The sequence below is a fragment of the Neodiprion pinetum genome, chromosome 1 (genome assembly GCF_021155775.2).
Source record: "Neodiprion pinetum isolate iyNeoPine1 chromosome 1, iyNeoPine1.2, whole genome shotgun sequence".
Taxonomy (NCBI): Eukaryota; Metazoa; Arthropoda; class Insecta; order Hymenoptera; family Diprionidae; genus Neodiprion; species Neodiprion pinetum.
Window position 1 is genome coordinate 38870211 of NC_060232.1, and position 12676 is coordinate 38882886.

The following is a 12676-nucleotide window of genomic DNA, read 5'->3' on the forward strand; positions in this document are numbered from 1 at the left end:
ACAAAATGCGACGATCGTCTCTCGGATTTTTGGGCCGGGCAAAAATCCGCACCCTCAAAATGACCATCATCATTGTTCTGGTCTTCTTCGTTTGCTGGACTCCGTACTACGTGATGAGCTTATGGTAAGTTGATACGGCGTTGATTTTCGCCACCTCGTACGTTTTCTCACCTTTTTCCGTCGCACGACGAACCTTTTAGGTACTGGATAGATCGACCATCGGCCGAAAAAGTCGACCTGCGTATACAAAAGTGCCTCTTTTTGTTCGCCTGCACCAATTCCTGCATGAATCCGATAGTTTACGGGGTCTTCAATATCCGCAACAGAAAAAGGGTGAGTTTTAAAAAATTTCCGCGATTATTTGCGGTGCCTGTATAACTTTCGAAACTTCTCGCGATAATTTCTTCGGAGTATCGGATCGTTCCACCCATTGAACAATATCATTTCCAAATCTAACCGCCTTGTTTGATATCCTATTATTACCGATTTAACCAAAGACGGTGTAACAAATACGATTGATATAAGGAGATTTTCAACACCTGCGCGTGTAAGAGCTCGGAGAAAAGCGATAGACGCCGATTTTCTTGGGCCCCGGGTTTTCTCTTCGTTTTCATTGAAATCTCGCCCTGCTTCACATGGATTTCAAGAGAATTACGAATTTGGTTTGTAGGATCGAAAACCGGCGCGGGCTCCGACGATAGAAACTCGAGTCACTCCGCTGTTTCTCTCGGTAAAGCTGCTCAGTTGAAAACCAAGAAAAGCAAAGTGAAAAGAAAAGTCTGTGAGAGAGAGAGAGAGAGAGAACGAAACAATTGTAGCGGATCTAGACGTGGGATCTTTACCGAAAGACCGGAGAATTGCATGATGGACTTGATGAGACGGGTTCTGCACGCTCTACTGCAACCTGCACGAAACACAAACGCAAACACACACACGCAAACATTATACAATTTTTCTTCCAGTCTGCTGTCCTACTGTAAATAATAAAAACAGAAGCACGGTTCTCTTCTTAAATTTAAGCAGAAGCGATTTAATCGTAAAAAGTTTTATTCGTCGAACAATAATTGGCTGTAACTGAAACAGAAATGCTTGTCGGTAATGAGATATTTTTTCACTAAAAAATACTCAAGCTTGCGTTACTTGATCAAAATATTCACTTGTAACGATGAGTTTGTAAAAAGGAGATGGAGGAAAAGAAAAGATATTAATCGATTAGACAAGTCAGTTTTTCTTCTGACAAAGCTGTATGTTTGATATATTGATAAAAAAAAGTTTGTTACGTCATTGTTTATTATTTTTTATAAACTTTAATTTTATAATGTACTTTTGCAAATACATTTACTCATAGGGTATGTATGTATATGTCACCTAGTGTGTAGAATAATCAGTCGTACTATTCCATAACTGTTACTATATTCCTCTCTGTATATTTTATCTATTGTGTGTAATATATTATTAAATTGATCATTCCTAATCCTCAAAGCACTGGAATTATGTAGAGGAAGGTTAAAATCCTTCTGTTTCGTTCAATAACGAAACGTCTGAATCGCAAGTTAGGAAGCAAGAAAAGCCGATTAACAATTCTCCAGCAATGTTATTAATTGTTTCAGCGATAGTTAACACGAGACAGCGTAAATTTGAAAAAATTAGAATAACGCATGCTAAAATGTAAACAATTTGACGAATAGTTGTAATTCAGATGTTCAAAATAATCACACTCTGATATTTTCGATCCGATTTTAACGTTTTCAGGCTCATTTCGATCGCTGATAAAATCTCCACAAATTGTCGAAAAAGTATTCAATAAATATCAAATTTCAGGAAATTTTTCCAGATTTTAACGGTGATTAAAATTTCAGTTTATACATTTTGAACCTTTCTTATTACGAAATATTTTCTCTCAAATTGATGGAATTGGTCAGGATTTATTTCCGTCGAGTAAATAACAGCTCTGGAGGTTGTTTAATCGGTTTTTTCTCGTCTTTCTATCTTTCAATTCCGCCTTTCCAATCGATTCATTTTCACCTAACATATGCCTTATACTTTGACCATGCACTTCTGTCCATTATGGCATTATTGGGGTGATTCTTAACATGGCCTAAACGCTTTCAAGTTGATGAAAAAAAAAAAAAATTCCCTAAAACTTGGAGCTCCGTAACAATTCTCTAAAAGAAATATGTATCTTTCACTATTCTCGGTGCATTCGTCAACGACTCGTATAAACTTTCAAAGAGGAAAAAAAGTTTTTTTCCACGTTATCGCCGCAAACTACTTCGATCTTTGTGTTTTCTTTTTTTTTTTGTTTCATCAATTTGAAAGCATTCAAGCCCCTGGTGGCATAAGAATTAAAAAACAAGCCTATCAAGGACCACCCCATAGTGTCATTATACTATACATCTAACCGAAATATCGCAGGAACTTCGAGCTTCGCTCGAATCGCTTTTCACTCTCGAGACAGCGGAGTGTCCGAGCCGGTAAATTCGGTTCCTTCCATCGGAATCGAGGAAATTCAAATCTCTTCGAGAAAAATGAAAAAAAAAAAAAATAGTCCCGACAGCGATTGCGTGACGGGAAATGAGACCGAAAATTGCAACGCTAAACGTTTGGTTCTCACCGTCGCTTGAAACCCCCTAAACTCCGAGCGGAACCGGACACGCCTCCAACTCGATATCTTTTCCATGAAAAGCAGGATGCGACGACGTCGCAAAGGGTGGCCTCCAGCACGAGTCGAGGGGTCCTCGGTCAGGGTAGGACGGAAGTTGTGTGCCGCGTTTCCTGGCGCGGAAATGCGAAAGGGTCCCAGCGTCAGCAACTCAAGCCAAACGCGCTGGCGCGCGAAGCTTTCGAGCTTTTCTCCTCCCGTTACAACCGGAAAGAGAAGCGTCAGAACGAGAGTCAGATGACCACCGTCACCGTCGAGCAGGTCAATTCCGAAAGCGACAGGCATTGTTTTACCGACACGTCGAAGCTCCGAACCACGATATTCTGAAGCTCGCAACCACGACACGATTCCCGAAGTCAATGTAATTCGGGAGGTTTGGCTCAACGAAAACACTTCGTTCTGTAATTGTGTTTTTTTTTTTTTTTTTTTTTCGCAACTCGCGCAGGTTCTGCAAAATTGAAACCTGTCGCAGCTGAAGATCGGCTGTTTTATCGCAGACGTGCAACGACGTGATTTATAATTATACAATTATCACAACCCGTTAATGAGATTATTATTTCTGAATTGAACAGATTTACGATACAGGTGTAGTCAATGGTGTTTTATGGTCTACCGTATAGTATATCAATGACGAAACGAAGAGAAGTAACTTACATACACTGAGAAGAATTTCATTTGTTACAGTAACTAGAAAAATTCAGTAAAACAGGTATCGTTGAAAAAACTGTTTGAATATTGTTGGTATTACGAAAAACGAGGTACGCCTAACCATTTTGCGCTATCGTGACCGTAATGAGAAAGAATATTAACGGATAGTAGACTTTCTGGTAACGGCTCAGATAAAAAATGAAAATAGATGAGAACTGAGCGGTAACCGGAACTAAAAATTTCTCTCAGTGTAGAAAGAAATTGCGAGAGGATTTTTTTTCTTCTTTTATCATCGGAAATGGAAAAGTGATTGAGAAATATATTCTGCTGTTAAAATTAATATGTGATAGGGAAATATCGTTGTTTTCTTGTAAAATTATAGTCAATATGATAAGCGACTGAATATATAGTATTCGATGGTTGTTTCATGCGTACAATTCTGAGTGTATTTAAAACAGGCGTTCCAGGCTCATTTTGTTCCTTCATTTCTCTGTTTCGTTAGATTTTTATGCACTTTGAATCGATTTAGCAATACGATCTTCCTAACCAAGCTCACGCGCTTTTTGTCTCAACCGCGCAATTATTAGAAGGGCAATTTTTACACGTCTCGAAAAGCTTTGAAGTCGTGCATTCAATGATTCCCCGTGAATTTCACGTGCTTTTAACAGGGAAATGGAATTTGAAATCGTGCGATCCATGATCAGGTACGAAATGGCGTGGAACGCCCGACAAACAGTAATTTCATATATTTTCCAAACCAATTATTGCTGTACACTATAATACGTGTTATTATGTAGCTCAACTCGATTTGTATAAACGCCGGCGAGTCTCGAAGGACGAGGGGTGAAATAAATGTCCGCCGCAACAAAGCGACAATAAAGAGAAATAGCCGTGTCGACGTACTGAAAGGGTTCAATAATTATTCTCCAAACCGATGCTTACCCGTATAAGATTCCCTCCAAACATGGCAAAAGCTTTAACGGTAGCTTTTGAGGTGCGATTGAGATCCGAAATATCGTCGTAGCTTTCGACTGAAGTGGGATAACGGCGACCGAGTTTCACACTCCTAATAACTACTTTCCTGATCAAAGAGCTTTCGCGCAAATACACCCCGAAGCTCTGACGCCAATCTTCTTTATTCCAAGCGACAACTATTCACTTGTACCACATGTTCAACGGCTCCATGAAAAATAGATCAAAAACGATTCCATTTAATACCACGGATCGATCATTTTCCGTTTACCGAGCTTTGCTTTTATAAAATGCTCACCAGAAGCGGAGCTTGCGTACGTGAACCGAATGAATTACCCTCCGGAGAACCCTTCATGTTTGAAGAAAATTGATGCTTCGACTGATGAGTTCGGCGGGATCAGGAAGCTGATCGGAAAACCCGGATGAGGACCGACATCGATGAACACGAATATCGCGTTATGTCGTGTTGGTGTAAGAAATTCATCCTGGGTGAAATTACCGCAAGCTCGAGGCCGCGAACCGTCGTTTTGCACGCGATCTGCATTTGATCTGGTGACGGATCATCTCACGCCACGATCGATCGTTCGCATTCAAAATTCAAGGTACGTATTTGCGACGAATATGCAGCGACACGTAACCCTTTGTATCATCACGGCTACCGGCTGCGGACGGCTTTTCGGTTCGTACACTTGGTTATAGAATTATGAACGGTATTGAAACAGACACGTGCCGTATTCATTTGCGGAACGCGAGAGCAGACGGAAATTCGATCGTTGTTGATAAAAAAAAAAAAAAAAAGAATACAGATGAAAAGTATTCGGTATAGAAAAGTAGATTCGATTCATCCCCTTTTTTTAATTATACGTAACTATATGTTATACCTATCTATAACGCTTGGAGTGAATTTTTAACGACTGTTTGATCGTAAGAGATCTTTTAATTGGTCGTTTCATTTCAGTCAGTAATATCCCTCGTTTTTTATTCAGCATCGTTTCAAACGCGAGATCCATATTTATAATATTGTAATAATCAGATCGGCTGGGTTCAAAGAATTTATCGTCGGCTTGGAACGTTTGTGCGTAACGTAAGTTAAATTAGAGAATTAACGTTTCAGATCCTTTTACGGCTCAGCGAGAAATTTTTCCAACTACCTTGATCTAGTTCTAATTCCCCAACTTCTGACTTTAAGCTAATTCTCTGCAGTAAGCCAGTCGTTAATTTCCACTGATCCTGCTCTTTTCATGCTAATTGTTAATTATCATTGCAGCCCACGACCGAAAATAATTTTCTCTCAATCTTCTGCTTTAAATCTTTATTGAGTTCCTAAATTTCTCCCAACGGATTTAAAAAATTTTCCGACCCAATCGTATTAATATACCTGTATTTAATAACAATGTATAGAATAATATAATCGAAACGAATAATAATATTTGTGTCTAGACGTAGATATATTATGTTTCTGATGTGTGTACTGATAACACAGGCCTGCGAAATATAACTTTTAATTTCCCCTAAAAATAATAATGCTTTTTCTTAGGTATTTAGGTACGTTAAATTAAAATACAGCGCTAGTTTTTTTTTACAGAACATCGAGATTTATTTTTACATAAGATATGCATATTTGCAGATTTTTTAACAATTTTTATGAAGAAATAAAATATAATGAATATGAAACCGAATGTTTAGTTATAAAATGAACAGCATTAGTGTTAAACAAAACTTAAGAGACTGGATAAATCAAAAGGACTTGTGATATGTTTTTCTACTTTATTCAAAACTCCCGTTCAATATTTTTCTCTTCTACTCGCGTAGTTCTAAATATGCTTAAAATCACAGTAAACAACAACGAGTGACGGCAGATGAATATTTAAATATCAACACCACCATTAATACATATAATTAACGCAGAAATTGAAGTTAAACTCTAGCGGTACTAAGAAAGCAAAAAAATTTCTCAGAAACTTAACGTGACGGAATACTTAAAATATTTTTTTCATAGGTCCGTGTCCAACACCTACCGAAATTACTACTGATTTTTGTCAGGGGAAAACCATCGCAGCACTTTTTCCCTACCGACGCGGAGAGTTACGAAATGGAGAAACGATCAACCGTACAACACAGGTACGGTATAAATTTCTTTTCCAACGCGTTCAGATCGAGATTCGACGGTCGTCCGGATTGTGGGCGACCGGCACTCCTGCATCCGGCGTTATTTGGGTTGTTCTCCGAGGCTCTCGCAATATTTCGGCGCCGGTAAGGAAACGGCGAACTAATCTCGTGGGCCGCCGGGAATCGAGTCGCTGACATGCCGGCTGGCGTCGGGACGCGGCAAAGGACACGCCGGTAAATACCGTGGGCGCCGTATAAAAGTGAAGCGGAACCGATTCCGCGCTCCAGTGGCAGCGATTAGCTTCCCGCAGCTTCGCGTGTGTCAGTAGAGTGCGAGTCGCGTGCCGAGACGGCGACACGTGCTGCCGGTGCTACCCTGATTACGTTGGTTACTTCCGTTACTTACCGCTCTCTTCACCGGAAGCTTGAAGATCCTTCGAGATGCGCTGCGTCGCGGCGCTGCTCGTCCTTGCCGCCCTTTTCGCCCTCTCGCAGTGCTCCGTTCGCAGCGTCGCGCCGGACGAAGGTGAGTTCAAGGTTCGCGCTCTGGGGGAAAATAAAGGACGCGTCGATTGATCGGTAAAGATTTTAGTTATTTTAAACGGTGAGTTCGAAACCAAAATTTCGCAAATATCGGTATGTAGACTTAATAGCGGAATAGTTTTTTTCGTCATTTATAGTTTCGTTAGAAATATTTATTCTATATCAAGTGAAAATATTCATTTATGTATCACTCGGTATATCAAATATAGGTGTATTAGCGTGTAAGACAGTGATAATAATTGATACTTTAATCGCGTAAATTGATATTATATTGCCTCGTTCCTGGGAGTAGAAAACAAAAACCGATTGTGAGGAATTAATAATCGATGCGGTCGATTCGTCGAGTTTGAATAATAATCGATTATAATCGATTAATCGGGAAAAAGTAATCGATTTAGTCGAAAATCGATTACTTTTCGTCACTCTTAGCGCTCTCCGCTCTCCGATTTTAGACATCGTTCGGACCTTGAGAAAATTTCGAGTCTCGGATGTACTCAAACAGGAAAGTCCTGAGAAAAAAAGGATCAAAATTGTATTCTTGAATGATTCCGATTCCGATGTTTGGGGTTCTATATTTATGAGAACAAGAATGATTCGGACTCATTTTATGACTCTGGAAGCCTTAGGTTTCGATATTCCGGGCTGATTGTTAGACCCCGATAATTAATCATCGAGGTTCTGTTGAGTGTCATTCAAGAATCTCGAGGTTCAATTTAGATCTAAAATTTTCGTGAACTCTGAGTCTCTGCTGAGTCATACCGAATTGCAAGGATCTGGAACTTGTAAATGAGACCTAAATGCGACATGGCATAAACGAATATATGCGTCAATAGGTACCTATTTCACCGAAGCAATTGTGGTGTCGATATCATTCGAAACAAATTCGCAATCTCCGAGATCACTTTGCAATCTCTGGAATAAAATAATGTTCTACATTGGTAATCGTGAAGCTAATCATTGATGGTTGTGAGAAATCATTTAGGATTACAGGAATCTGTTTGTAATTTGAAAAAATCATACGACAGCTTAGAAATTATGATAAAATCACGCAATCCGAGTGAAATTTATTTTTAAAGTAATCTTTCGTAATCATTCTACAAAATGTGAGTAATCACAAAATACCTGATTATGGTGTCAATTTTTACTCCAGTGAAAAACCTGTCGAACCGAGCTGCGAAACATGTAAAAGTGCTTCTTCTCAGGGGGTTTTAAATACGTTTAAATCACGTGACAGATTGATGCACATCTACCAGAAAATCCGACCAATTTTTTCGCAATATGTCTAGAAATTTTATTTGACTGTGAATAAAACTACAACTAGAGTAGCTGAGGTATAATTTCACTTTTAACTGAACTCTAATTACCGAAAATTCAACGCGCAAAAATCACTTGTAAAACCAGACGGTTACAGTTGGCTCTGAAACTTGTTATGCAGCAATTCCGTGGAGGTGACCAAATTTGTGCAGTTGTGGATTTAAAAGTCGTAATGTTACAGCAGGACGTTGACTCCGGAATAAAAAAAAATATCGTCTACATCCCAATGAACCCTGAGTTTTTTTGTTTCTTACAATTCATTTGTTCATTTGCTTGGTTCGTTTATAGACCTTGTAAATGCAATATTTTGTTCACAGAGTCGAAATGTTGCGGTTACATTTCATTCGTATACAATACATATAAACCTTATACTCATTGTTTATCAGCTGACTTTTTCTAAGATAGCTAAATTCCAATTTTCACAGATAATCGACTCGATGTAACGTTTTAATTTTTTCATCAACCATGCATTTCATTCGGATAATAGTGACTGAACAACTGTGACCAACGACCGATACGAAGGTCGTTAACAACTGTTGAATGAATTAAATATGCAACACATGTTACGGTACATGCAGAATTTCAAATAATTTTCAACAAGCTCATATCGTATATTCACGATCATTTAAGTGATGAACTAATCCATACGCTTCTTTAAATTTCTCCTCTACAGCACGGTCTCATTCTGCATCTGCCGTCGAACAAAAAAAAAAACAGACCTTGGCGTGTTTCTCCTTGCAGTGCTTGCACGATTGGCGGTCCAAGGCTGGAATGTTATATTGTGTAACAAGAAGGCAAACTCGTTTTTTTCCCGGCCGAGCGTAAGTTTCCAATATGAGTCGTAGGTGAAGTCAAATTCGAATATTGCAAACACGCGAAGCGAAAAGACCGTTGCTTCCTTGTCGCGCACGATTCTTTATGTAACAAGAGTAGCACGAAATTGAGGTTAGGGTCGCGTAACGTCAGATTTGTTCGCTACAGCGCATGCGCGCTGTACAGAAAAGACCGCCTTTCACTCCTAGTACTTAAAATTGGTCTTCCCAGTACTCCGCGCATTCCCATTCGCAGACCCACTCTACCATCATAGAAACGATTACTTTGTCCACGGAAAAGACGCGCGGAAAAGCGCGTAAGATATGCTCGCGTTGTATAAAATTAGTGACGTAAGCATCGACTTACCGACGGTCGGTAAGTTCAGAGGTGGGTCGAGGTCATCGGGCGGAAAGACCGGTACAAATTGCACTCCCATAAGTTGCGATCTGCGCGACGACAGTTTCCACAGTTGGTGCACTTACAGCTGGGTGGATTTATCGGGAACCCGTTCCACAATCCGCTCAAGATTCCCGTCGTCGAGCAAGAAACCCGGAAGAGGGTCACTCAACTCCAAGATCGCCGTTGAAGAAGCTGGAGCGTAAACCTGGAAGCAGAGGGAAAGACAAACGGGATGAATTCGAGAAAAATACACGGCATTTATCGCGTATCAAGTAAATTTTGATACGTTCTTCAGATCTGCGCTGATTGAGAGAATAAAAAAAAAAACATGCTGACTTGTCAATTAATCTCTCGCCACGACTTCGGATTAAAATTCGACAAGAAACGAAAACGACCGCAATTATATTCATGACGGTGGCATAAAAAGGTGACGAAGAACGCATTTGGAGGTTCTGGTTACAACATCATGATATCGTTCGTCAAGTGTCCTCTACGATGCGCTACAGGATGATGTCATTATGACACACGATGCTGCACGTCTGCGCTTTTATGTAACTTATTACAATGTATTATGTATATTTTGCGACCGAAATGTGACTCGCTTGTGTAAAAAAATTGAAAAGTCAGACACGTATTGGAAATTTGAATGCTGCTCGTGACTAACGGGATCCTTGATGAGCCTGCCATTTTTGCCCGAAATCAAAACTCGCGATTTGAGCGAAATAAATAAATGAATAAATGGATAAATAAATGGGGCAGGATTTTTTTACGTTTGCGCATTTTATTCCAGGATGAAAACAAATATATGCACGTGTAAGGAACTGCGAAAGCTCGGAATTTGTACGTAACGTTCCGTGTAGCGAACCGTCAACAGCATGCTTAGTTGATCAAATTCGCCCTAGAGCTTTCAGTGAGTGAGATTTAAAAGGTGGGAAGTTTTTGATGTTCGACCGGCTTGATACGGTATCTTTATTAACTGGATTTCACGAACAGGCAAATCTGTTTACTGGTCAGAACTGTGATTGAAAATTACATTTCGGTAACAAAATCGTCTCGTACGAGATTAAAGAGATTACAGGTGTTCTATGTATGGACACATTTTATTTTACCAAGTTTTTTTACGAGACATAGTCCTTCGTTAAGTATTTATAAAATTATTATATCTCCTACCAGCTCTGGACAGCTTTTTGAAAATATAAAGATAGAAAATTCTAGATTTGTAATACGGGAAACAAAAGCTCGTAATATACATCGATTCAAATTTTTATAGATTTTTTTTAATCATGTGGTATCGTTGAATACTGAAGTTTTCAATTTTGCGCCGATATTGTTTATAACCACGATATGACAAAGTTGAACTGACCGCTGCAAAAAGAAAGGAACCCTGTTTCACGATCAGTGTACAAATTTATAGAAAATGTTCTTGCGAATAAATCGAGCCCGCGTCGCATAATGAAATTGGACGAGTCTACCTGATTTTTTACCATTTGCAAAGCGATCATCTGCAAGCTCTCTTTTAAAATTCCGGTATTTTCTCCGGTGTTTTAAATCATTCGACGAAATTTAACCAACGCTTTTTCCCCGATGAGTGCAAACTCGTATACCGAAAGAACAGACTCAGTCACAAACGATCGACGATAAGAATATAAATCTAAAAAAAATAAAATAAATAAAAACTTCACCAGTCTGATGGAAATCGCTCATGCAGAGTCTCGGTGGCATGATTTTGAGACAGTACTAGAGACGTTTGTGGGTAGATGGATGGGGAGAGAGAGAGAAAGAGAGGAAGAGAGAAAGGGAGAGAGGCAGAGAGGCAGAGAGAGTAATCGATACCCATATACAATGTCGACGCGATCTGCGGCTGACACCGGATGAATGATGATCGTCCAAAAAGATCTGAGAATATTGGATTGTGCGAGCGTCGATCTTCGGGTTCTTGGCTATAATTGGTTGGGTAAAAAACGGTTAAACTGTCGGACGTTGGTTCGCCCACCCACGCATCAGGAAATCGAATAAGTCACGCTGTTTACGAGGTGTAATCCTGTCGAGCAGACCGAGCCCACAGCTCTGCATCTATTCCGTGCGAATAATCATCCCGTAGATTCGGATTATCGGGGCTACGTGTCTATTTGTTATTCAGGGATTCGATTGAACTCTTTCGATTGCCTCGCGCTTCAAGCAAACAATAAAGTGATTATGAAAACTCCGCTTCGCTCTCTTTCTCGCATATACATCACGTGTAATGTGTATAGTAATATTGCATACATAAATATATACATACATCTCTGTCGCTTGTTTGTTATTCAAAATTTTACGTCATTCAAGAATTAATTTTGATACCAGATGGAGCAGAGCTGATATGTGGACATATTATTAATTTAGGTATACACGCATCACTCGAAAGATGAGTCTGAATTTATTTTAAGCCCCTGGCTTTGGTCAAATCTTTTCAATTGAATATACTTTGTCAATTTTTACTGACGTTGAAAAAACAAAAAATTAGACAAACATGAAAGGTACGGCAATAAATCGTATTTGATTGTACAAGTTTTTGGCACATCCTATTTTGGAAATGAGTATTTCACTTGCATGAGGCAGCCCCGTGCTATTTATCACACCTTTGTAGAAATCGGTGAAACACATAACGGAACTTGTTCAGCCCCCGCAAGTTGAGGCTTCGTCGTAAGCTTGTTAAATACGTACCTACGTATCAAGATTCAGGAGTTAGAGAACACTTGAACAGGCGAAAAATTTTTGTGAAATAATACAAAATTTTTGGTATTGCACGATGAATAAGTCGACAATATTTACAATATTTATGATCAGAATTCTGGATCACAGAAACACCCCTAGAAATTTCAGCAGTCTCCATGATCCGGAAGTTTGGGGTTCTTGTTACGAGTCTTATTGAGTTTAATTTTTATTATTATTTTTTTTTTTTTGTTTACAGCACTGACAAAGGAGCTGGAAGAGGCGTTGGGTAAAGACGATTTTGTCATCGCCGTGAAGAATATCAAGCCAAGGAAGCGTCGGGGCCCCGAGACGCTACTCATTGCAGATTTTTCCGGATCAAAGGAAAAGTTCATAGTGATATTGGACAGACGCACAAAACACGGTAATTACGATTTTTCATAAAAGCTATAGTTTAACATTTAACATTAGAAAAGCTTAAGATTCGAGAAAATTAAACCAACGGTCAAATCGGTGATAAATTGT

General features: G+C 39.3%; 1 protein-coding gene across 2 annotated transcripts in view; it reads left to right on the forward strand.

Moving 5' to 3' along the window:
- Tsp (Thrombospondin) overlaps positions 1 to 12676 on the forward strand; it is a 23865-nt gene continuing 11189 nt past the window's right edge. Inside the window, exons 1-3 of one of the 2 annotated variants that reach the window (XM_046619835.2) lie at positions 1 to 124; positions 201 to 333; positions 12411 to 12575. In XM_046619835.2, the coding sequence (XP_046475791.1) occupies positions 122 to 124; positions 201 to 333; positions 12411 to 12575 (301 nt within the window). In that variant the 5' untranslated portion in view covers positions 1 to 121. Of the gene's footprint in view, positions 125 to 200; positions 334 to 6673; positions 6918 to 12410; positions 12576 to 12676 lie in introns of those variants that run through there. The other variant, XM_046619853.2, reaches the window with a different exon arrangement.